Source organism: Convolutriloba macropyga, chromosome 2 (genome assembly GCF_964194025.1).
Source record: "Convolutriloba macropyga chromosome 2, txConMacr16.3, whole genome shotgun sequence".
Lineage (NCBI taxonomy): Eukaryota > Metazoa > Xenacoelomorpha > Acoela > Convolutidae > Convolutriloba > Convolutriloba macropyga.
The window spans coordinates 25,318,013-25,343,191 of record NC_134469.1 but is presented as its reverse complement, the minus strand read 5'-3'; the positions used below and the strand labels follow the sequence as shown (position 1 = coordinate 25,343,191).

The window sequence follows — 25,179 nt, the reverse complement described above, 5'->3', positions numbered from 1 at the left end:
CCTCAGTGATCAATTCTCGGATTGGGTCGGAGAATTGAATGCCGGTGAAGTGTTTGAAGTCAGCAGATGGTATGAAACGTCGAGCGAAAACATTCGAAATGAGTTGCACGTTTTCGGTGATGCTTCAGAGGACGCATTTTGTGCGGTAGCATAATTTGTAACAGAAAACAATCAATCAGAGTGTAGAGTATCCTTTATCATAGGAAAAGCCAGAGTTGCACCTGTAAAGCATCATACAATTCCAGAACTTGAGCTCATGGCAGCATTAACCGGGAATCGACTGAAAGACACAATCATGAAGGAACACTCAATTCATTTCCATAAAGTTTTTATGTGGTCTGATTCTACAACAGTTATACAGTGGATAAGATCGAGCAACGAGAAACAGCCTACTTTTGTTGCAAACAGAGTAGCAGAAAAACTCGACACTTCAACTGTGGACGAATGGCACCACGTGGAAGGTGCTAAGAATCCAGCCGACCTTGGAACAAGAGGTCTCAGCTTCGATGACATAGCCAACAGTAATTGGATCAAGGGTCCAGATTGGCTGCTACAACCGATCTTGTTAAACGAAGATAATCAGCTTCCAGCCGAGCAGGATATGAATGTTCAAGTTTACGTGGCAAACGAAGTAATTGATGTAGTCGATTAGAAACGATACAGCCAATACAACCGATTGAGGCGAACAATTGCTTGGATTTTATCACTTGCCAGAAAGAACTCTGAAGTGCATTCACTACTAGAAGAAGCTGCACAACTGATTTGGAAATTAGTTCAGCTGGAAGTCTATTATAAAGAAATTGACGACTTGAAATCCAAGAAAACAGTTCCTTCAAACAGCAAAATTGTTTCCTTATCTCCATTCATTGATTCTAACGGTGTCCAGAGAGCAAAAGGACGACTGAGGAGAACTAATTTATCATTCGACACAAAACACCCAGTTATTTTGCCTAGCAAACATAGAGCAGTCGAATTGTTTCTGAGCTATCAGCACAAAATTTTTCATCACGAAGGGGTGGAGTATATTCGGAACGAAGTACAGAAGAAATTTTGGATATTTGGATTAAGAAGCGCGCTGAGAGCAGTGAAACACAATTGTGTAACATGTCGACTGTTTACGAGCGGTAAAACTCCACAGATGAGTGATATACCGACAGACCGAGTGACGAATAATGTCCGACCATTCACAAATACCGGTGTCGATTATTTCGGACCGTTTGAAGTAAAGATGTTCAGACGTACAATAAAGAAGTGGGTGTGTCTCTTTACCTGCTTGAGTGTTAGAGCTGTTCATCTGGAACTGGTTGACAGCTTGGACACTGAAGCTTGCATTGGTGCTGTTCATAGGTTCATTGCAAGAAGAGGTCAACCTCAGTCAATAATCTCTGACAATGGAACAAATTTTGTTGGAGCGGCTAGAGAGTTCAAGGAAGCCCTCCAGGAGCTCAGGAAAGACGAAATAGCAAGTAGACTGGCAGAGGAGAGCATCAAGTGGACCTTCAACCCGCCTGCAGCTCATCACTTAGGAGGTGTATGGGAACGTCTTGTGAAATCTTGCAAGAAAGCTTTGTACAATGTTCTCGGCAAACAGAGCTTAACTGAAGACAGACTTCGCACTGTACTCTGTGTAGTTGAGCAGTTAATGAACAACCGACCACTTACGGATGTTAGTGGAGATGTCACCGATTTACAGCCACTGACACCAAACCGCTTTCTGATAGGTCAAATTAGCATTAATTGGCCAAATGCGTTGTTTTCTGGAACTAATGCGAGTTACAGAAAGCTGTTCAGAGGTCAACATAGCAACGTAGTTGCCGTATGGAACCGCTGGATGTCTGAGTATTTGCCAAGCCTACAGCAGAGTACGAAGTGGGCCAAGGAGGAACTTATCGAACCAAAAACTGGTGACCTGGTTTGGATAGTCGATAAGAATGTGCATCCATTCAACTTCCCGTTAGGAAGAATTCAAGAAGTTCATAAGAGTGACGACCAAATAGCCAGATCAGCGCTAGTAAAAACTGCAACGGGTAGCTACAAAAGACCTATTGTGAAGTTGATCACTGTAAATAGTGACCGCAAGTGATGTTATTTTTGGATTTGTGACCAAAAACTGGGCCGGCTATGTTGCGGTCAAAACTAAAACTTTAAATTTTTCTTATCAAATTATTAGATCGTTTTATGATAAGTCTATAGCTAGGCCCTCTACCGGCAATTCTCATCTATTAGAGCGACGGAATTGGGTCAAGTGCGATCAATGTTGAATTTTATATTAGAAATAATGTAAAAACATATTAAAATGTTGGAAAAAATAATATTTTATCTTGGTGCAAGACCTTCAAGGTCACTGGTGTATATTTCTCATATGTGCTCTCATTCCCTTATGCGTTGCTTTCATTTTCAATAGTTGTCATCTCAAGGTCACAACTTTTGTTTCCGATAGTCGGGTGACCTTGAAAAAGTGCTGTACTTTTGAAGTGCTCTAGCTCCTAGGGACTTGTGTTTAGGACCCTGAAAGGGGGGTTGGGCATACTTTTCACTTGATACTCTAACCATTGGTGCTAGTCTCGATGCTCATTTCGTTCATCGACTTTGCAACTTTACCCTGAACGGCTTATTTTCCCTTTTTTCAAATTCCAACTAGTTTTTGCCATATAATTATACGATCAATCAGTTGCGTTGTGTCAATACGCTTTCTAAATGTTACGAGCAATGCCAAAATTATGACAGCTTTTGATATGTGGGCGAATTCATACTTTCCATTTCAGTTATGAAAAAACTTTAGTTAATATTTGAATAATACACTAAGTTTTCCTGTTTTAAAGATTGCTTTGATGTCAAATGTTGTGTCAGAAATGTTTTATGTTAGTTTTTGATGAACCTTCAATTATCACGCCATATTGGTATGTTTAACGTCCAACTTCTCTAGATAATCATTGTCTTAATATGGTTAATTTCATATTTACTTAATAATTTGCTATGTAAACAGATTAAATTCCTGAACAGAATACTCCCTTTAACTGTAAATGTCAGTTATGTAATGTTTAATTACCACTCGTAAATGTCATCTGGTGAACATATTTCTAACAGAGCGAGCATTAGTGTAATTGGAGTCAAGTTGTATGACTTTGAGTTACGAAATTCAAGTTATTTTCTTAAAGTTTTGCAGAAAATCCTAAGGAAATTACAGTCAAGAAAAGTTTCTAAAGCTTTAAACGAACCAGAACGTGCGTAAAGATATTTTTAGTTTTTCACTACTAATATCAGCCGTAACAAGGCAATTACCACAAAGCCCATTTAGTTTAGTGGTTACGACTTGCTACTCAAATTAAATGTTACAAGTAACCACGCGGAAGTTCGAATCGCATATTAAGCAAACCTTGTTGACGATAGTTAAGCTGAACATATTGTTTTTCATGAACTAAATTTTGCTCAAAAATCACGCTGGTGATTTGCTCTGACACCAACCTCCAGGATAAAATTTTACTTTTTAATGTATGGCAAAGCACAAAGGAAACAAAATACGTTGTTTTCTAAGACCGCGAGTAGTTGAGAGCCCCAACTTCTGTCCATGGCTATGCCTCTCATACGCTGTGGTAATTAAAGTAGAAAACGAGGCGAAGCGCGCTCAGGGGCCCGCCATGGTCAAATTGCTAAACGATTATCTCGAAAATTTTATTTTTGCTTGGCTGGACATCTTTTTTTATTTGGCTGGACAAAATTTGGCTTGCTCGCGATCAGCCAGTTTGCCCGCCACCGTGATAAAATTGTCTGGAAAACTGAAAAATGCAGAAAATAGGGACACAAAAACTCACACGCACAATGCTCAGGATTACAAACACACCAAAATACATAAACAGACAATCCCACACACACACCCGCACACATGCACGCTACACATGCACGCTACATACACGCGCATACATGCATGAAAAAATACAAACAACCGCACACGCACATACCCGCAGCAAATCACAGACATTTAAACTTACATGCCTACACACACATACACACACACACAAATACACACACACACAAATACACACACACACACATACACACACACACACAGACACGCACACAATGCGCGAGGACTGGCATGCTGATACATGTATGTACACACATAATCACACATAAACAAACATTACATATTTATTGAAGTTTTTATTACAAAAATTTTAGAGTTCAATTTGTAAAAATTGAAAACTGAAAAAAGAAATTTAATAAAAGATGAAAAACCCAACGCTTGCTTATTTTAAAATAATCATAAACTTTTAAACTTTTCTTGACAGTTATATCATATTTTTCTGTTTCTTCAATTTGATACCACATTTGCTTAGAAACACATGTCGATTAATTGCCTTGTTCTTAACGTACAAATTTTCATAGCAAGTGACATCACGTCCGAAGTGTTATAGGAATTAATTGCTTACAAAACATAATCAGCGTATGTAAACGTTTTCTATAAATCATAATTCATGTTTTGGTGAAGAAAAATTAAATTTAAGGAACTGAATCTTTTTATACATTCAGCAAATGAATTGTTGCATCTGTGAAATTGAACTTTTTATTTGCCATTGAGATATGGGAGGAGTTTTTAAGAGGGAGAATCAATATCAATCAAAACATGATTTGAAAAACAATCGGCCATTCTTTTATTTTTTCTTTGGGTTAGGTCTTTTCAAAAGTTACAGCACACCAAGATAAAGATAAATTCCACCAAAACTCATTTTAAATTAAAACTTTATCATTTTTCCTGCAATAAACCTTAAAGCTGATCGGAAGTTTTTGTGAATTATGATTACAATAACTCTCAAGTTGGTTAGAAAAAACTTAGTCGCGCTTAGCACGTTACGAAACATCACGAGAAAACTTTTTTAAAACATTTTGCATACCTCTGTTTTTTCAGGTTTGAAATCATTACAGTCTGAGGTCAAGTATTTTTTTTCTTTGATTTTTATGAGTTCACACTGATAATCACACAAGAGACACCAAACGTGGTTTGTACACAATTTAGGGCTTCAACACTTCCCAATTTGTGAAGTTTCTTTTTCAATTATTTTTTCTTTTGAAGGAACTTTTTCAAAAATTATTTCAAAGTTACAAATCTTTACAACCTTGTATTCTGTTAAAAAAAATAACCCACCAAACATTTTGTGTATTTATTTGTTTTTAGAGGAATTTCCGCGCATAACTGGTGGATGATAAAAAAGCGATAATCACTTTGTAACGGCTGCAGTCCTATCAAACGAAAGGACACTCTACAACAAGGCGATGGTTTCAGCGGTTTCAAATCTGTCCGGATAATGCATTGATGCAGTTAATTTTTGTGATTTTTATTAAACAGTTTGATGTAGATTATCGCCAAAATACTTGATACTCAATTAGTCCCAATAACTAGTTGTTCAATTTTGATGTTCATCAATTGCTTTCGCTTATATAAGAAATGTATCTATTTGAAGCCATCAATTTTTTTGTTGAGTTTACTATTGCTAACTCAACTTATATGTATCAAGTGTCCATCAAATTGCTGTCCTAAACCTTGGTTACAGTTTTGCAAATTTTCAATGTGCTAAAATTAGCATTTTTGGAACAGGATGCGTTGCAGGACGTAGCTAGAACAATTTTTTCTAACTTCAAAGTTAGCAATTCTTTCTTTTTGTTTCAATAGCATCAATACCGAAATAGAACAAAATTCCTTAATCCCATTAAAAATATTGGGTCTGTATTTTGTAAAAAGTTATTTTTACTTAGAAACTTTGTTCCTCGGAACAAAGTTTGAGAATATCAAAATTAATCTTATATTCACTAAAATGGATTATAGAAACAAGACATGATATCAAGTAATTTACCGCTGAAGGAATTGTTCTTCAATACGCGCCGTTTGTAAGTCTAATGTAATTGCATTTTTCCAGTGGTTTCTGCTGGTTTTGTAAGTTTCTTTTATGCTGCTAATCACGCGGTTTTTATACCAGAAGTGCATCCTTGATTGGTTGCAGATAAGGATGTCAACAGAATGTAAGCAGTTTTCTGTGGCGTCACCATATAGAAGTTTATCCACTGTTCTCTATCAACAACAAATCGATTTGCAATCCAATTATAGAGAATCTGGCGCAAAATTGTTCATGTCGTTTATACGTTGCGATAGTGCTTTATTGATAGCGAACCTTACTCGAGTTTGGGTCTCAATTTCCATTCATATATGATAATCACGTAGTTATACTTGTTACTAAGTATGCATGTTGAACAAAGTGAGCAAATCAGATTGACTTTGACTGAAAGTAACATTGAAGTTTGCTTTTTTTGTCTATTCTAATCTTCATTTCTTGATTTGTGTTTCTTTTTTTGTTTACTCAATGACGAAGCTTGACGCTAATATATTTTTCCAGTTTCCATTTCGGAAATCACAAGCGCAAATTGTCAGTTAAAAAAGCTCCTTCTCATAAAAGTAGAGGAGACGAAAAATTGGACATTCATTGTTTTGTATTCTTTAGAAACGGTTTTTTGACAGAACAGTTTCAAGTACACAAAATCCAGGTGATGACGCGCTAGTATCTCGAACTTTTATTCTTCTTAAGTTTTCAAGAAAAAGCAAAAGTATAGTCTGGTACCAAAACGAATAATAGGAGCAAAATCACTTGTTTCAGAAATACTCAACGAAGGGAAAAACACTGGCAGAATTTTGTTTTCATCTAATCCCCTGCATGGATTTTACAGAATTAAGAAGAATTTGTAAGGTTGTTTAGCGAGAGTTGTTGCGATTTCATGCAAAGTTCCTTTTTGAGTGTCAATTAAGAGAGAAATTTGTTCGCGGAAAAATAATGCATCATGTTCGTGCGTGCTCATTGAAAATTTGAAATCTAAACAGTTCGTTAAGCTTTTTTCCTTATATAAAATTCAATTTCACTATCATTTTAAATACAGTGCGATTTTTTGTCATTTTTATTTTTAGATGAGTATTGAACATAACATTAATTTTTCGTTGCTTAACTAATCACAATTAGCTTTCAAATTATAAGAACAGTGAACAGAACTTGTTTATGCTGTACTTTACATATGTTTATCATTTAATCTATGTAACTATTTTTCTCCTAATTGAACTGGTCTGAATTCAAGGATAAATCTTAGATCAAATTATACTTTCCGCAGATATCTCAAACTTTTGTTGATTGAACGAATAGTTTTTCAAGAGCACGTTGATAATTTAACTGTAATCCTCATTCAGTTGTACTTTTGATACAATCTGCAATAGATTGGAAACTTCAATCATTTTAATACTTCTTATTTTGCAGCAAGTGATCATTTTTGTTGGAAACAAAAACAAAAATAGTCAGTTTTTTATAATAGAAACAATAAGTTCCTAGAAAAATGGCTACAACCCACTTATTTTTTTTTGTAAATTGGATGGAATTTTGATTCAACTAAACATCAATTTTCTCAATATCTTTTGTTCTTGAATTTTTTGCCCCGATGTTATCTGTTTAATTGATGTTTCATCGTAAAAATGCGCTATCACAACAAGCAAATAAAAATACAGATTTCATGTCTTCATTATCGGTTGTGTGTTTTTGCATCAAAATTAGTGTATAATTACACTGAAGACAGCAATGTTTCCGCCCAAAAAATTTTTGAAGAATTTTTTTTTTATTTTCTTCGATCTTTTGAATAGTGGAAAGTCTTATAACCAAACTATGTCATTAACAGGCTATACAAGGTTCCATTTTATCAGATCCGATATTCACTTCTCTAGTCTTTTCCAAGTTAGCAATTCTTTCTTTTTCTTTCTATAGCATCAATACCGAAATAGAAGAAAATTCTTTAATCCCATTAAAAATATTGGGTCTGTATTTTGTAAAAAGTTATTTTTACTTAGAAACTTTGTTCCTCGGGAACAAAGTTTGAGAATATCAAAATTAATCTTATATTCACTAAAATGGATTATAGAAACAAGACATGATATCAAGTAATTTACCGCTGAAGGAATTGTTCTTCAATACGCGCCGTTTGTAAGTCTAATGTAATTGCATTTTTCCAGTGGTTTCTGCTGGTTTTGTAAGTTCCTTTTATGCTGCTAATAACGCGGTTTTTATACCAGAAGTGCATCCTTGATTGGTTGCAGATAAGGATGTCAACAGAATGTGAGCAGTTTTCTATGGCGTCACCATATAGACGTTTATCCACTGTTCTCTATCATCAACAAATCGATTCGCAATCCAATTATAGAGAATCTGGCGCAAACTTGTTCATGTCGTTTATACGTTGCGATAGTGCTTTATTGATAGCGAACCTTACTCGAGTTTGGGTCTCAATTTCCATTCATATACGATAATCACGTAGTTATACTTGTTACTAAGTATGCATGTTGAACAAAGTGAGCAAATCAGATTGACTTTGACTGAAAGTAACTTTGAAGTTTGCTTTTTTTGTCTATTCCAATCTTCATTTCTTGATTTGTGTTTCTTTTTTTGTTTACTCAATGACGAAGCTTGGCGCTAATATATTTTTTCAATTTCCATTTCGGAAATCACAAGCGCAAAATGTCAGTTAAAAAAGCTTCTTCTCATAAAAGTAGAGGAGACGAAAAATTGGACATTCACTGTTTTGTATTCTTTAGAAACGGTTTTTTGACAGAACAGTTTCAAGTACACAAAATCTAGGTGATGACGCGCTAGTATCTCGAACTTTTATTCTTCTTAAGTTTTCAAGAAAAAGCAAAAGTATAGTCTGGTACCAAAACGAATAATAGGAGCAAAGTCACTTGTTTCAGAAATACTCAACGAAGGGAAAAAACACTGGCAGAATTTTGTTTTCATCTAATCCCCTGCATGGATCTTACAGAATTAAGAAGAATTTGTAAGGTTGTTTAGCGAGAGTCGTTGCGATTTCATGCAAAGTTCCTATTTGAGTGTCAATTAAGAGAGAAATTTGTTCGCGGAAAAATAATGCATCATGTTTGTGCGTGCTCATTGAAAATTTGAAATCTAAACAGTTCGTTAAGCTCTTTTCCTTATAAAAATTCAAATTCACTATCATTTTAAATACAGTGCGGTTTTTTGTCATTTTTTTTAGATGAGTATTGAACATAATATTAATTTTTCGTTGCTTAACTAATCACATTTAGCTTTCAAATTAGAAGAAGAGTGAACAGAACTTGTTTATGCTGTACTTTACATATGTTTATCATTTAATCTATGTAACTATTTTTCTCCTAATTGAACTGGTCTGAATTCAAGGATAAATCTTAGATCAAATTATACTTTTCGCAGATATCTCAAACTTTTGTTGATTGAACGAATAGTTTTTCAAAAGCATGTTGATAATTTAACTGTAATCCTCAATCAGTTGTACTTTTGATACAGTCTGCAATGGATTGGAAACTTCAATCCTTTTATTACTATTTATTTTGCTGCAAATGATCATTGGAAACAAAAACAAAAAAGTCAATTTTTTTATAATAGAAACAATAAGTTCCTAGAAAAATGGCTACAACCCACTTAATTTTTTTTTGTAAATTGGACGGAATTTTGATTCAACTATGCTAAACATCAATTTTCTCAATATCTTTTGTTCTTGACTTTTTTGCCCCCGGTGTCATCTGTTTAATTGGTGTTTCATCGTAAAAATGCGCTATCACAACAAGCAAATAAAAATACAGATTTCATGTCTTCATTAACGGCTGTGTGTTTTTGCATCAAAATTAGTGTATAACTACACTGAAGACAGCAATATTTCAGCCCAAAAAATTTTGAAGCATTTTTTTCTTTCCATTGTCTTCGATCTTGTAAATAGTGGAAAAAAACCTGTTGTTTTCCACGAAGTCTTATAACCAAAAATAATAGGCCGTAAAAGGTTCCATTTTATCAGATCCGATATTCACTTCTTTAGTCTTTTCAGGTCGAGCAGTTCATAATTTTCGTCATACCATATTGTGAACAATAAAGTTTTTCGCATTATTTTTTATACTATAAGACTTCCTTTTCATTACATAGAATTTTTTTTTGTAATGTGGTACAACATTCGGGCATTTTATTCTTCAAGATCCCATGAGGTTGTCATTTAATTAGAACAACTTTTATTTTAAAATAACAAAACACGATCACGGGATTTGAAAACAAGACATATTACGTTGTTGAAACTCAAAAGAACTTGAAAAAAGCCATTAATTATAAGAATACAATTGAAGGGTCTCATCGAATCTGAGATGGTATAGATTTTAGGAGAACGGTCTAACTGTATCTATAACAAAATTAGGAAATGGGGAATGTTAATCTTGTTGCTCCATTATTTTTCAAATTTGGGGAAACTGTATGCAATGCCAACTTTTTTTCAGTAAAGCTTTCACTTTTTGTCTATTCATCATATAGAAAAAAAAGAACAACATCAATTTGTAGCACTTTCAAGCTTATTTAGATTTTCGTATGAAATTGCAAGATTTAATGCGGAACATGTTTTTTTTTAATCGAAAATGGGGAGCTGTCCAAAATGGAGGGCAAACGGTTGAAAAGTAGGGACACTAATTAATATGATTGTTATAACATTCCTATTATACATAATGATAATTTTATTACATCGTTTAAAATTGTTTGAAAACAAAACAAAAGTGAAAACTTCCTAATAAAGAAGGTATTGAAAAGATATGAGATAGAAAAGTTTCAAAAATTTTCAATTTAGTCTTCTTGTGCACTTGGTATCTATTTCGGATTTTCATGAAGTTAAACAGAGAATTTTTTTTAAAATGGAAGAGCGAAGAAGATTAAAGTTTTTCCTTTATCTTTAAACTTTTTGAAAATTGATTTTTGAAAATATAGTACCTTACATTTAAATTAACTGTTTCTATTTCAAAAAGCGTGATAAATTGAACAACTCTAATACTCTTGGTGTACAAGATATCTATAAAATATTTGAGCAAAAACGGAAAATCCCAAACAAATTTTGACATTTTTCATGTGTAATCTGTTTTTTTTTTAAACTGACTACTGTAATTTGGTTTTGACTATTTACAGTCTGTTTCTAAGATAAGGACAATGTGCGTGATTCCACAGATCCGCTAAAACTATATTCAAAAACATTGTAATTAAGGTTGCTATGAAAAAACGATTCAATTTGAGCTCTCAAAAAATGGCAATTAAAATGGCTTTTTGTTTTCGTACAAGAACAATTTTTATACAATTTTGAGTTGTATGTTAGAACATTCACATTCTGCGCTAGAAACAGTCTTGCAAGAGTCGTCTTGTTAGGTCTGATCAGATCTTTCGCATTATTAAAGCTGCAATATATCATGATGTCATTTTTTAGGACCTCCTAATCATTTATTGCACAATGAAAGAGCGCTAGAGATCTTTTGTGTTAAACATGACATGAATACCGATAAGTCTAACAATAGCTTTTGCCAATAAATTGTAACTTCTATTTTAAAATCCATTATTCTAAACATAAAATTATGTCATAATGCTTATGTTCAGACTTCTTTTCAACGCGTGACAAGATTAAATCATGAACTTGGCCGTTATCATGTAAGCAAAAATGTCTAAAAGAAGTTTATGACGCCAAATTTGAATAAGAATTGACACAAAAGCAATCAACCTATCGATTTTTTCTAACTCTGTTTGCTACTAATTTAGTATTATTTGAATAAAAGGAGCCGGGGTGTCGCTACATGGTAGAATTTCGAAATTTAAAATTTGTAAATTTCTGTCTACATAGGAGCGCGAGACAAAACCGAATTTTCAAATAAATTTAAATTTATTATCAAATCAATTATTCATTTAGTATTCATTTAGTGCTCCATATCACAACACAAAGCACTTTTACGACATAAAAAGCAGCACTAATACTGAAGATGCTATATAATTAACATTCAAACTAAGCTCTGTGTTTTTATTTGATATTTCAGTGCTGGATCTTAATTCATGGTATTCAGAGGATGTCCTGCTTCTTCACCCCTATTAAATTCCCCCGCCCTATTATTCAACTTACACCGGTATCACACCGGCATCATTTCACATATGATATTTATTATGTTATATATTTCATTTAATTTATAACTCCTTATATAATTGATACAAATAACATTCAAAATACGACATATGTATGGCTTGGGTAAAAAGTTTTTAGCATTAATTCCTTAAAATTGAGATTCGTAGGTTTCATATAATGAAAAAAATATAGGGAGTTCAATGAATCCTGGTTATAAGAAGCAGAACTATTCAGAGAAAAATTGTGCTCACAGTTTGTATTCATAAAGTGTGCATTTGTTCGATTGTCTATCCTCGGTAGAAAATGAATTCTGTGTAGTGCATCCATCTCGTTTCTTCGTTGTCCTGAAAATAGCAACCAAATATAATTTTTGCGGCTCATTTCTATTCTTATCTTTGTTTCAACCCTAGTTCAAACCTGAGGCCAAGTTTGAAAAAAAAAGATCCAAATTGATTGCAAATTTGACATTATTTGACAACGCTCATTGGAGTCATTTCGGCCGACTAATTTTCTTAAAACAAATCTGCATCGATAGTCGAAAACGTTCATCCTTTTTCTGATAATTTTTTTTCTATTAAGCAATCCAAAGAGTTTTTCATTGGTGGCATTTAATGGAAATAAATTTTGAGAAAATGGTTATTGAACTATTTTTGCACCAACTATAAACTTCTGGTTCTTTTCTTCCCTTCTGTTTTCATTCCACAGAAACAAATTGACTTTTGCTTTCTTTGCTTTTTAAACAAAAACTTAAAAGCTGTTTTTAACTCTTCAATTGTTTTCAGATAATAATTTTTCGTAAACAAGACAATTAGTACTTTATAATTACCATAGCACTGTTCACGTAAGTCTTTGAATTTGGTTTTTAGGTAATTACCAATGAAATTTGGGCACAAAAAATTTTCTGGTTAATTACAAGGTCAAAATGATTTTTTTTTCCACAAAACGCAAATTTTATTGAAATTTGCCTTTTCGTACTTTTGCAGAGTAATATAGAGCACAGAAATTTAGGAGTTAGTTTTTGACTGCAGCTCAAGAACAATATCAATTCCTTGCTGTTTGATTCACTTTTAAAACAGCAGACTTTGTTTATCTTATTACAGATGTTATCCTGTATGTTTGCGATTCTAATCATGTTAGTTTACAATTCAGCGAAATGTCATCTGACTGTATGCTAATTTCACTTTTCGATCTTCATTGTTGCAAAATAGTTGCAATTTATGCTTCGCAAAGCGTGCAACTCGCGTGTGTTGAAATTGTAGCTGAGAAATTTAAAATTTCCATGTTCATAGTAAATATAGTTTCAAAATAACTCAATCAGCTGATGTAATTGAGGAGCTGTTTCTTGCTATCGTTAGATTGCCTTAGTGAAAGAAAAAAGAGTTTCGGTTTTTGTTGCAACAGTTGTAGATAAATTGAAAAACAGTAACATGTTTTTCTGTAACTTGTTAAATTTTTAGAAACTAAAACAGATTTCAAGCTAATTATCAACTTCCTGAGCCACTCTCGCTCTTTCTCTCTCTCTCTCTCTCTCTCTCTCTCTCTCTCTCTCCATCTATCTCTCTTGGCGTAAAAAAATAGGAATTTGAACACTACGTTTAATTACTTATAAATTTGTCGAAATGGTGCTCTAGGAAATAACATTTTTCATCTTCAAATTTTGATGAATTGCTCTGCATCTTGTAACTTATGCTCGAACGCAATTTGGCGTCCACCTCGCAGATTAGATAGTCGATAATTTTTTACAATAATTTTCATTATAGATGATTACTCATGATAAGACCCCAAAAGAATTCATTTTTAAAGGTTAGTCATATTAGCTCCATGTTGTGCAAATGGCTTTCTTGATGGTTTTTATCAAATGAAAATGAATTGGCATTTCTTTAAAACATGTTTTGAGCAGAAGTGATTTTGCTTTTTCAAAACTCGGTCTATATCTTGGTTCAATAATAACGCCATTTTAATGAGGAGAACGTTTGAGATCTTTGGTGGTTGCGACCCCACACTCTCTTAGTTCATTACGAGAAATCTACCGGTACCAAATTTTCGAGTAAATTCACTCGTTTTTTTAAAAACCAGATTTCACTTTTTCTATGTTAAAAGATTGTGCGTGTGAAACGTACTTTCAAACTTTTTGGACGAAAAAGCGGTTCCTTATATGGAAAATCTTGTCAATGTTTTTCATTTTTAATTTAGAAGTAAATTTCATTTTAGGGCTTTTAATTGCTTTCTGAAAAACACTTTCACAAAATTTAAGCGCTTTCCGCATTTAATGGAAATGGGCTCCCGAAAGCGCCAGCCACCTTCTTTGGAAGTAGTTTTAGTTCGGTATCGGTAGATGCTCGTAATTTTGAGAGCACTCTTTTGTTCTCCTCTCAGTCAATTTGAATACACGACACTCTCTTAAGCTGGGTGTCACTCTGTCCTCCTAAGATGATCTATATTTTCAAGTTTAATCATTTTAATTTCTGAACTCACTTTACTTGGGCATATTCTTTAACATGGGTTGAGTAACAGCAGGGAAGGGCATTCATTTGAGCAAAAAAATAATTTTTGGATTAAAGTTAAATAATTTCTATTTTTATTAGCAGTATTAGAAAATCCGTGTTAGCAATTTATCTATGACTGGTAGGTAATCATACAGATCATGTTTGACCTTGTATGAAATCAAGGAAAGTTGTATGATGAGCGTTTTTTTTTGTTTTCAGAAATGAGTTCGGAGTTTCTTCACAAACATAGCGGCTACGTTAGAACTTTTACTAGCATCTGAGAATAATTGTGGCAATCGCTATTAAACAGGAATTTGACAATGTATCTTACTTTGTATAAGTGAGTCGTTTAAAAGCGGTAAATTCTTTTGCTGACTTTTTCAGCCATTTTTATTGGGCCTCAAAAATAGTTTATTTGTTATTGGAAATAATATTGAAGTAATCGCTTAATTAAATTTTATGTAAGTTTATTTCTACATTGTTTTCACTCACTGAACTACTTGCATGACAAAATCAACCGACTGTATCAACAACTATTAACCGTTTCTGAAGCGACTGACGTTCCGTTTGCAGAGCTGGCACAACTGGCCTTAAGACAGAATCCAGCCTTAGACAAGTGGTCGAATGCTTGTTCCAGGTAGTTGTACTTCAGAAAGAACCTGAAAACACTCACATTCTTAAATGGATATTAACCTAAGGCAACGGGAACAGCTTTTGCTAAACAAAAAACTTTTTTCTTTTTTGCAATTTTTCAAATTTTTTGATCAATTTTGTAATTGTGTTTCTAAATGGTTGCAAGTTGTAAATATAACACAGTACAACGATGGAATAACAAATCTGCCCCCATTTTATGCAAAAAATCATGGGCGCAATCTTTGAGGCCAAGAAATCGGTGATGCACGGTGGCAAAATTAAGCGATCCAGAATTGTGTAATTCGGTCGAAATCGAAATAGTTCTATTTCCTAATTCACGACAAACTAAGCAAGGAAATTTGTTCGAAGAATACTGAATCTCAAAATTGTAACAACTTGAACTAAAGTTCAAAAACAATCAACATTGATTAAGCATATTATAAGAGGATACCTTGAGCTGTATCTTTCGGAACTGCCTCGATCCGGATCCCTAGACTCGTTCAAAGAGTTTCCAAACACTTCCCGACACAGGTGAACTTTGCCATGTACCAGAATCCGCATCACTTTTCGAAACTGGATGTCTGCCAGTCCGTCTCGTCCAAACGCGAAGGTTCCCCTATAACCCAGTGTGATGTAGCCAGTTCCCCCGATTTTCTTTGTCGTCTTTGGTAACGTTGAGCCATCGGATTGAGCGGACTCAGCAACCTCGTTGGATTTGAGCTCGTCATCTGCAAAAATAGTTTTGTATCTATTCTCTTCCCGCTGTTAGAAGACGTATATAACTTTTACGCCCCCAGACTCATGTCATTCTCACACCCGTCCAGAATGACCAAACTTAGAACAATTAATAAGGCCGTTCTATGGCACCTTTTAAGTCTTAGAGAAAACAACTAAGTTGAGCAAGCAGCAAGTACAACTTAAGCGTACGGTCCTGTACAACTTGATACGGCCTTATACGGCGCCGTACTAAAATTTTCAACAAGTTTTATAGAGGAATTTTTGAATGTTGATTCAGATTATTGCAAAATGTATTTTGGTAATATTTAACTCCATGGGTATAAAACTAGGAAATTTAATTTAGCTGATTATAAATCTGGATCGTAGTAACATTAACCGAGTTGAATGTTAGTATTTTCCGGACTGTTTTTTAGTTTATTCTAGGGTACATAGTGTTTGGTGCAAAGGTTTTGGGGTGAAAAGTTTGAGGGGCCGTTTAATGATTTGGGGTGGAAAAATATGATATCGAAAAATGGGGGGAGGGTAATTGAACCGGGTTCATCAGAAGAATAATCGATGACATCTTACCCGATATGCATAAACTTGTAGCATAGTTCTTATCTGACAACTTGTCCCGACCTTCCAAATAATAGGGAACTATCCCTTTCCCTATTAACTCGTTCTGTTGTTGTTGCTGCTGTTGTTTCAAGTCGCCTACCATTCCATCTAGCCGAAAGTACTTTGCCTCGTCAATCAATCGCTTTGTCTCTCCAAAATCCTCTGGCAGTGTTACTTTGTCATTTCTTAAGTAGTCCAAAATATACCTGAACAAATTTCAATGCAAAAAACGACGCGTACGCAATGAACAGATAAAATAATCACACGAAGAAAGACGAGACTTTAGATACAGAAATTGTTCTGAGTTCGATTAATAGAAACGTTTATTTTCCAATTTATGTAGTAAAATGTGCAATAAAATCTGAATTATTGTTTTTTTCTCAATTATTTCCTATAAAGCTACCTGCAAACCCTAGGAATATCTCCGATAATATCGTATTGGTTCATTGAAATAAAATGTATCATTTTGGAACTATTTTTCCTTTAAAATTTGATTAGGTACCATGCAATCCCCAAAAGCAGACAAAGTTTAACCTGAACAAATTTCCATCCCGGTCCATGAAAAACCGCCCACGGGTATCTTTCAAAAGAGGGATTGTGGTGTTGAGTTTCGAGAAGACAAGACCCAAAAGTGAGTCTGGATATTTTCCCAGCGTTTCCAGTGTAGTCGTGAATGCTTGACCACCAATGTTCAGTTCTGCCACTGTTGAGCCGAGAGGGGACAGAAGGGCTCCTGCGGATTGGGCGTCCATTATTTTGTCCGGATGATCCTTTTCGGTCATTTTTGAGGTAACTCTCCGAGAAACTGAAGTTTTTTGTTCAAAAATAATTGTTTGTTCACTGTTTAACTTCACCTTAAACCGGTGTTATTATAATGCACGTGACTTTGTAAAATATAAATTCGGGGGGGGGGGGCAGAATATATCCCAAAAACAGTGCTAATTGATGCTTAAACCTGGTGAAAACGACTCAATGAAGATTAAACCAAGCTTTTAAGCGGGGCTCTACAAAAATAAATATATCATTAAGAAATGCTTCCTTGCAATGGAAAAAAAGGGAATTAAGGATTTCAGTTCTTATATTGAATCAATGAATATGTAACTCGGATTATCAAAACTACCTAAAAACACTTTAACACGAAACGAGTTAAATTTTCCACTTAAAGTAAGATCTAGGACAAAAATTAAAAGTTCGTAAGTGTGGAGGAAATTTATTTATGGATTTCGGCCAGATATTGCTGCAGCTTAACAAAACAAAATTGATGACAAATTTTAGGGGTACTGAAATTGAACACAGAGGCCTGTAAATATATTTAAAAAATTAATTTTTGACAACTGTTGGTAGTCTGTTAAAATGTTGGCAAACAAATTACGAAGCGCTTGTTGGAGACAAAACAATATATGAAACTTTGAATAAATTAAAATGGTTGCAATTGTTAATACTTTCTGTATTTCAGATCTCACATATGAACCAATAAAATTTAGTGAACTTCAAGTGGTGCTTCTTTTTCACTAAGCAAGCTTTTTTCACCCTAATTTGAAAAGTTTTCAAAAGCAGAAGTGCAAGATTTGAAAAGTTTCGAGTGTAGTTCTTTTGAAATATTGTTTATTGTTTATAACAGAAAGGTACAATTGTTCATAAAAATCGGTTTAGCGAAACAAAATTTTGAAAGAATCGTCTTCAATTTTGGTTAAATAGTGCTCATCAGATAGAACACTGGAAATGACATTTATCTGCAAACTGCCGCACAGGGCAGGAATACATACCCGATATTGAGGGACACACCAAGATCAATTTTTGTAACGATTGTAAAGATTTATTAAAAGGCGAAAATATATAGAATCTGTAATCTGACAAAAAAGTAATCAGATAGCAAACAAAACTGTTTCGTCAATTTAAAACAATTATGCTAATTCAGTAAAAAAAGGTTTTCTGTTCAGACCCACTTTAGTGCGGGCGAAAATAAATATTTAATTGGTTTTTTGGTTCAGTCAATTTTCGTCGATCGATAAATTCATCGTACTGGATTGTGAGTAGTATCATTAGAAAGGTTGTCAAGCGAGAAATTCAAATTAAGAGGATTTAATTTGAATTTTGCTTTTTCCGAGGAATTGCGGAGGTTTAAAGAAGTGTGAACGTGTGCCTAACTTCTGTTGTTTTGTTCATATTTTTCGTAGTTTTTGCCTATATATTTATCAAAATTTGTTGATATATGATAAAATTGTTAACAACGGTCTCATTGGTTTTATGTTTAAAGATAGAAGAGATTTGGCGAGTAGTTTGAACCAACAGTTTTGACAAAATTATCTGCTAAATTTTTGAAATTTCAGGGTCTTTTAATTTTTTTTTCACAAAAAGTCTTCAAATATTTGTTCCAAGTCATCAATTTGTTTCACTTTGTCTGGTTTGACAGATGGCGCAGACATCAAAACTGCTGACATACTCTTCGTATATCGAGATATGAGCTAATTGTACTGCTGATTCCTCAGCAAATTTTCGGTAAACAACATCTTTGCGGTCTTTTGCTTTTTTAAGTAAACATTTATAAAAAAAATGTGCAGTTGATTTTTGGTATAGTGAGATTTTCATTTGACAAAAAAACCATAAAAAAATGAGTATTTCACTTTTAAAATATTTTTGCATTGCTTTCATCCCAATTGAAAGAAAATTTTTTTTATCAAATGACGATTCAATTATTTAGAAGATTTTCTTAATCTTCCAATGAGTTTCTTTAAAACAATTTTGTGTTTTGTTGAGTAAAGCTCGTGGTTTTTATGGCTCCGAGAAAATCTTTTCAGAATTTTCTTTAATTTCCTGAACATAATTCTTGAGTTTTGCCTTTATTGAAGTTATTTTTGTAGTCTTATGACTGAGTCTTACTAAATAGATGTTCAATTTGGCATCGATGTAACTATCTAACGGTTTCAGTTGATACGTAATGGTTTTTTGGAAATATTATTCAGCAAGTTTCCAAATTTCATTTTTTGACTTATTGAACTTTGGCCAAATCAGCTATTTAAGTAATATTTCGCACTCTTTTGTTGTATAAACAAGCAGCAAAAACGGAACCAACTGCTTTAGATGTGTTTTTTAAAGTTCAAAATTTAATCCGTTTGTAATTGGGCCATGTATATATTCGTTTAAAATACTTTTGACTTTTTTATTTTTTTTTTCAGTTTTAATTACAGAAAAGGTTTATTTCAAATTAGATGTCAATTATGGACAGGTCAAATGTACTTGAAAAATTGGGCCAGTGAATATACCCGATAACTTCACCGCAAAGCATGTAATTTTTCGGATTCAACACAAATTTCATAAGAATGTTCGTGGAATTTTGAAATCTGCCTGTATTCAGTGTTAATGTAAAGTTTTTTTACTTAGTCCCAATAATGGCACTCAAAATCGGCTTCCAAAGCAGTAACAGTGCAAGGTTTTTTAACATTTTTAAGTTGAAAACTTACGGTTGTTATGCCTTAGACATTTAAAAAAATTTCGACATTTTCCAATTTTGAGGTTCTATTTTGCTGTCTTGTTTGATCATCTTATTAATGGCACACTAATTAAAACTGGCATATCACATTCATGACGCTGAAATTGATTATATTCAATTTTTTCATTGATTAGATTTGGATCTCATAAGCTTCGGCACTATTTTGTGCAAAGTTTGTTCGATTGTTGGAACTTTGAAGTTTTGTTTGTATTGATTCCTTTTTTAGTAGTATGACTTTTGAAACAATGACATGTCTCAATGGTTTTGTATGAGAGTATGAACAAAGTCAATGAATGGTTTCAGTTGATAGCCAATTATTTCCTTGACTTTGAATTCAATTGTTTTCAAGAAGTGTAAACGTATTTTCAGATTTTGTTCTTTTTCTTTACTCTCTACTTGGTAACTATTCTCAATAAAATAGGTCTTTAACCTTTGCGTGTCAAATTCAAATCATTTAGCTGACTTTATAGCTGACGCAATTTTATCTTTAAGGTTCCGCTGACTGTATATCTGATGCTATTTTTTTTCTTTTAGTTGTTTTATGAAAAAATAGATAGACATTGAGAATTGGTCGTGAGTAGGGTTTGTTGTTTTTATCTGATTTTGTTATTTGACTTGTCTCTTACTCTCCTTATCATTGACTCCCTCTAATGAGTTAATGTTTCATTCGGATAGTGATGAGTGCTTGAAGTGATTTTTTAAATTCATACACCAATTTTTTTGCGAACAATATGATATGATTTTTTGAAAGTTTTCAGTCTCTTCCTCATTTGGTGGACAAACAAGTCAAAAACGTGGTTGAGCGGGGTTGAAACATTATGTGCAAACGCACAATACCGTGCCTTCTTGTTTTTTGAAGTCTTAGTTTCATATTTTTGCAAATTTGTTACAAAAGTGTCGTGCCTAAATTTAAACAAATTCGGAAAGTTCTGATAAACATTATGTGGCCAGCAGCTAGTTTTAGGACTGACAATGGTTTCCGCAGGAACAATTCAATTGGTCTAAAACTTTATCTTGCAAGTGTTGTAACTGATTAGCTGTAACCTAATTCAGACAACACAATTTTTCGAGCCATTAAATACGTAAATGCTAACCTGCTGCGACATATTTTTCTATCAACAATTAGCAATCGGATGCACTTTTATGCTATTAACTACCGATGAGTTTTTCGCCGCATATCTATCAGTTTGGCTTGTTTTTAATTTATTATAGTTTTTATCAGTACTTTTTGAATTTTTTTGAACCTTTTAAAAAACTAAGATCTTTGACAGAAAGAAAGCTAAAGTATTTATGATTACCCACATGTGGTGAAGAAATGTAGAATTAAACAAATGTGTCACATGTCGATATAAACATCGTAGAGATGATTTCTCCAGTATTGACGTGCCTTTTTGAGTGAAATATAATGCCTTCATTTTAATCTTACCTTTTTAAAAACAACGGTATGCTTTAGATTAGTTTCTGAGTTCCTCTTTGGAAGAGAGTTTAAGCTGTAAAATTTATTTTATGGCATTGCAGACCTTTTTTTGCTCTCTTTGTTCAAAGTTTTTTATCCTAATTTGTTCGTGTATATATTGGTCAAACAATAAATTAGTACCTCGCCGAAATGAGATTAAAAGTTCTTTACTAAAAAAACAAATGACAACTAAATACGTACGTGTGATGGATGCTGCGTTAGGGGGTCACATTAATGTACGCTTAGGGGTTGAATAAATTGACACTATTTTAGCCCAAGGAATGAAAAAGCCTCATAAAATGAAATGGAAAGAGTAAGAGAGCAGAGTTGTTGGACAAAAGAAGTCCAACCTTTTTGCCAATAATGGTCCCGCGACTGCTAGACGTTCTCTAATCTTTTGTTGAGGAGCGAATTTAATGGATAATTCAATACGCTCCGATGATTTTTCTCGTTTTTATTACCCACACAAACCGATAAACTCAAGTTGATTAACAATTCCCCTATAACGTGTAACGCTTCGCCACTTTTGCTGCTCACGGCGAATGCGAAAAAGACTGAAATATCGTTAAAAAATGTGAAGAAATAAGCCTTCCAGGGAAAATTACAACAATAGCCAATTGTTAACGAGCTGTTAACTTACGGACAGTTAGAAGAACAGTTTTCACGTTGCTTTATTAGGGAATTGAGAAATAGTAAAAGAATGTATGGGCGATGGAAGGGAGTACAATTAAGGTATAAATTACAGAAAAACAGGAAGCATCAATGTGTGAATGTTTTGGACGCTAAGAATTCTCAACGGATATAAAAAAGAGTGGTATTTCTTTGTGTGCACGGTCAAAAACTAGACCATTTTTTATTCGACCTCTATTATCGAGTTTTCGTATACGTATATGGAACGTGTAGAACGAATACTGCAGTTGACGTTTGTTGACGCGTTGAGGTATGTGGCTAGAAATGGGTGAAATTATGCAGTTCCCGAGGAATACAAAAGACGGGAAGGGGAATCAGATTATAATGAGATTATATTTTAGCTTTTCATTCTTTTGCGTCGATTAACAAACTATGGACAAATTTGTGCCAAGACTCACCAAATAAAGCTCACTTAAATGATATAAAAAGATTTTAGTCATTCAAAGCATTCCCTATTTTTCAGGGACAAAATTAAGCACAGCCAGGGAGTTTTAACTTGAATCTTTCTTTTGTCACAATTCATCACTTAATCCCTTTGCATTCATTATTTGTCAAAAAAGAATGCTTACAAAGAATGAAAAGTCTTCCTATTAAAAATCATTTCTTTCAAGTCTAAAAAGTTCAAAGGTGAATTGTTAGCCTTTCAATTTTCATCTATTGCAGCGCGTATAAGAGTGAAAAAAGCAAAATGTGAGACATGGAAAATTTACTTCAAAGTGTGCAAAAATAGCACTTAGCCATTTTATGGGCTAAAAGACAAATTCAAGCATTTGAAAAAATAAGTTCTATAATAAAAATGAGGACATTTTGTTCCAGTGTTAATGAAGAAAAAAGAATGTCACTGCTCCAAACAGTTTTTGGTAAATAAAATTCAAAGTTATTAAAAATAAACATTTTGATGAAAATGTTCATTTGAGATGGCGTATTCCAACCAATCAAACCCAGCGTAATTAAGGTGAATGGTTATACCACTTAGGAATTCATTTGTTTTCGCTGACAATTTTATTCCTGTCACGCTTTAAATATTGAATTATTTTTCAATCTCAATTTTCAACTTTTTTAATAGAAAATAAACAGACATATCGTATTGTATTTTACGAAGAAAAATGTTTTGATTCTTTTTCGCCAAATTTACTTGAGTAGATGGGTTGCAAAACTAATCCCTTCCCTGCAAACTTTGGGTTTTTTTTGGGAAAAATTTGCAGGAGAGAATTGGCAAATTTCGCTTTGTTAATTCCAGAGATTTTCAAAATATGCTTCTTGAGCGAAAAAGACAAAATTAAGATCAATCATTGCTTAGCAGGTTTTCAATGTTTTTGATAAAAATATTGGGAGAACGTTTTTAACTAATAAAAAATATATATGTGTGATCGTTCAAAAAGTTTTAATAATCACCGCAACGTCTTCTTTTTTCACTGTTGTGCTAGCGCGAGTCTTTGAAATGAGAGTGCTATAATTATTTTGAGGAGCAAAATCTCAAAATGTTCAGGAATTTTTTTTATCAAGACGAAATGAAACAACTCTTTAAACTTAAAACGTAAATCTGAAAAAAATTTCAATAAATAAAAAAAGTTCATATACAAATGAAAAACAGTTTAGATAAACAATTCCAGAAAATTTTAAAGGAACTCTCACGAACAAATGACTACACTTGTCTATCTGCGTTTTTTCAAAAAAAAATATTGAATGAAGATTTCTGTATTAAAATTGAAATTTTTATATATAGTTGAAAGATCAATGAAAATATATTTTAAACAAGGCGAATCAGCAATGTGGTATGGCACATAAGGTTCCGGTACCCCGCCTATCCACAATTTTGGCTTAATTGTCTACCAAATGAGGAACAGATAGAAAACCCAAAAATTATTTTTTGGGAATCCCAAAAAACCCAAAAAAGCCCAAGTATTTTTCAAAAAAATTGTATATGAACGATAAAATAGCCTCAAAAGCAAATAACTCAGTGGAGTAAAAACTGAAGCATTAAATTGCTGTGATATACCAATATTAAGAAAGCGAGTCAAGACGAACAGCAAAATCAAACAACACTAACAACAAACATTAATTACATCAAAAACTTTTTGTCCGTTTTAAAAAGCAAAATTTAATAACAAAGTCAACATACCGTCAGATGAACCTAAAACTAAACAAAATAACTTATAAATCACCAGAAAAGATATGGACCAGTCCAATAAACGTTTTGGTAACAATTAGACAAAAAAGAACAAAAACAGTAAAGTTAAAAAATTCGCTTATTTTTTTCAATAATAAACTTCAAAGTAATTGAAACCATTAGGCATCAAGTAAAATATCCCAAAGGCTTAATATTACCAATGCGTCTATAGAATGGCATAAGGACCTGTCCTTATTCATTTCTTTAAGTGGCTAAAAAGAACAACAAAAAAACAACAAACAATAATTCAGTTGAAACTTGCCAGAAAACGCTGTCAAGACCGTCAAGCCATATTTCGGCCCTCAAAATATATTTGTTTGCGTCCTCTTCAAACACTGATAATGTAGTACTTGGCCATTTATTAGTGAGACTAGGTAACAGGTAGACAAAAAAGAGAAAACGGCAAAATTATGTAATAATTTTGATTTTTTTTCGAAACAAAATTATATCCAAAGTCATGAAAAACATTAATTACATAATGAAACCTTTTAAATAGGGTCGTTTAGTTATCCAAAAAATTCTTTGAGAACTGAAATTATCCAGAATAATTCTTGCCTCTACAAAAAGAACGTCAAACATGACAAAAATTAAATTAATTTTTTTTTTGTGAAAAACCGGAATCGAAGTCAGTAAGGTCATAACGCATTCTTTAAAAAATAGATTTTGGGACATCAATCCTTTTGAAATTCTCCCGTGACACCCATAATGTCATATTTGAAGTGTAATTAACGAGATTAGGTACTAAAAAGAAAAATAAAAAGAACAAACTTGCGAAGTTAAAAAGTTTTTTATTTTTAGTTTTGGAAAACGATTGTTTTCAAAGTCATGAAAGCCATCAGCTATCTACTAATATCAGAATATCGGCTCGTCTATTCTTCCATAAAAAGTCAGCGAAACCTATCACTATACAGGAAATTTCATACAACTGAAATGACAAATTAAAAAT

General features: G+C 33.2%; 2 protein-coding genes across 9 annotated transcripts in view; one reads left to right on the top strand and one right to left on the bottom strand.

Moving 5' to 3' along the window:
• LOC142358567 (neuronal acetylcholine receptor subunit alpha-9-like) overlaps window positions 1-25,179 on the top strand; it is a 172,847-nt gene that overhangs the window by 76,752 nt on the left and 70,916 nt on the right. The gene's annotated exons all lie outside the window — the stretch shown is intronic.
• Window positions 1-25,179, bottom strand: part of LOC142358570 (BTB/POZ domain-containing protein KCTD12-like) — a 554,440-nt gene that overhangs the window by 523,704 nt on the left and 5,557 nt on the right. Inside the window, exons 1-6 of one of the 5 annotated variants that reach the window (XM_075409984.1) lie at window positions 21,575-22,844; window positions 16,962-17,281; window positions 16,398-16,633; window positions 15,544-15,820; window positions 15,001-15,118; window positions 12,127-12,317 (exon numbers count right to left, since the gene is read on the bottom strand). In XM_075409984.1, the coding sequence (XP_075266099.1) occupies window positions 12,261-12,317; window positions 15,001-15,118; window positions 15,544-15,820; window positions 16,398-16,633; window positions 16,962-17,209 (936 nt within the window). In that variant the 5' untranslated portion in view covers window positions 17,210-17,281; window positions 21,575-22,844 and the 3' untranslated portion in view covers window positions 12,127-12,260. Of the gene's footprint in view, window positions 1-12,126; window positions 12,318-15,000; window positions 15,119-15,543; window positions 15,821-16,397; window positions 16,634-16,961; window positions 17,282-21,343; window positions 21,537-21,574; window positions 22,845-25,179 lie in introns of those variants that run through there. The other 4 variants (XM_075409985.1, XM_075409982.1, XM_075409983.1 and 1 more) reach the window with 4 other exon arrangements.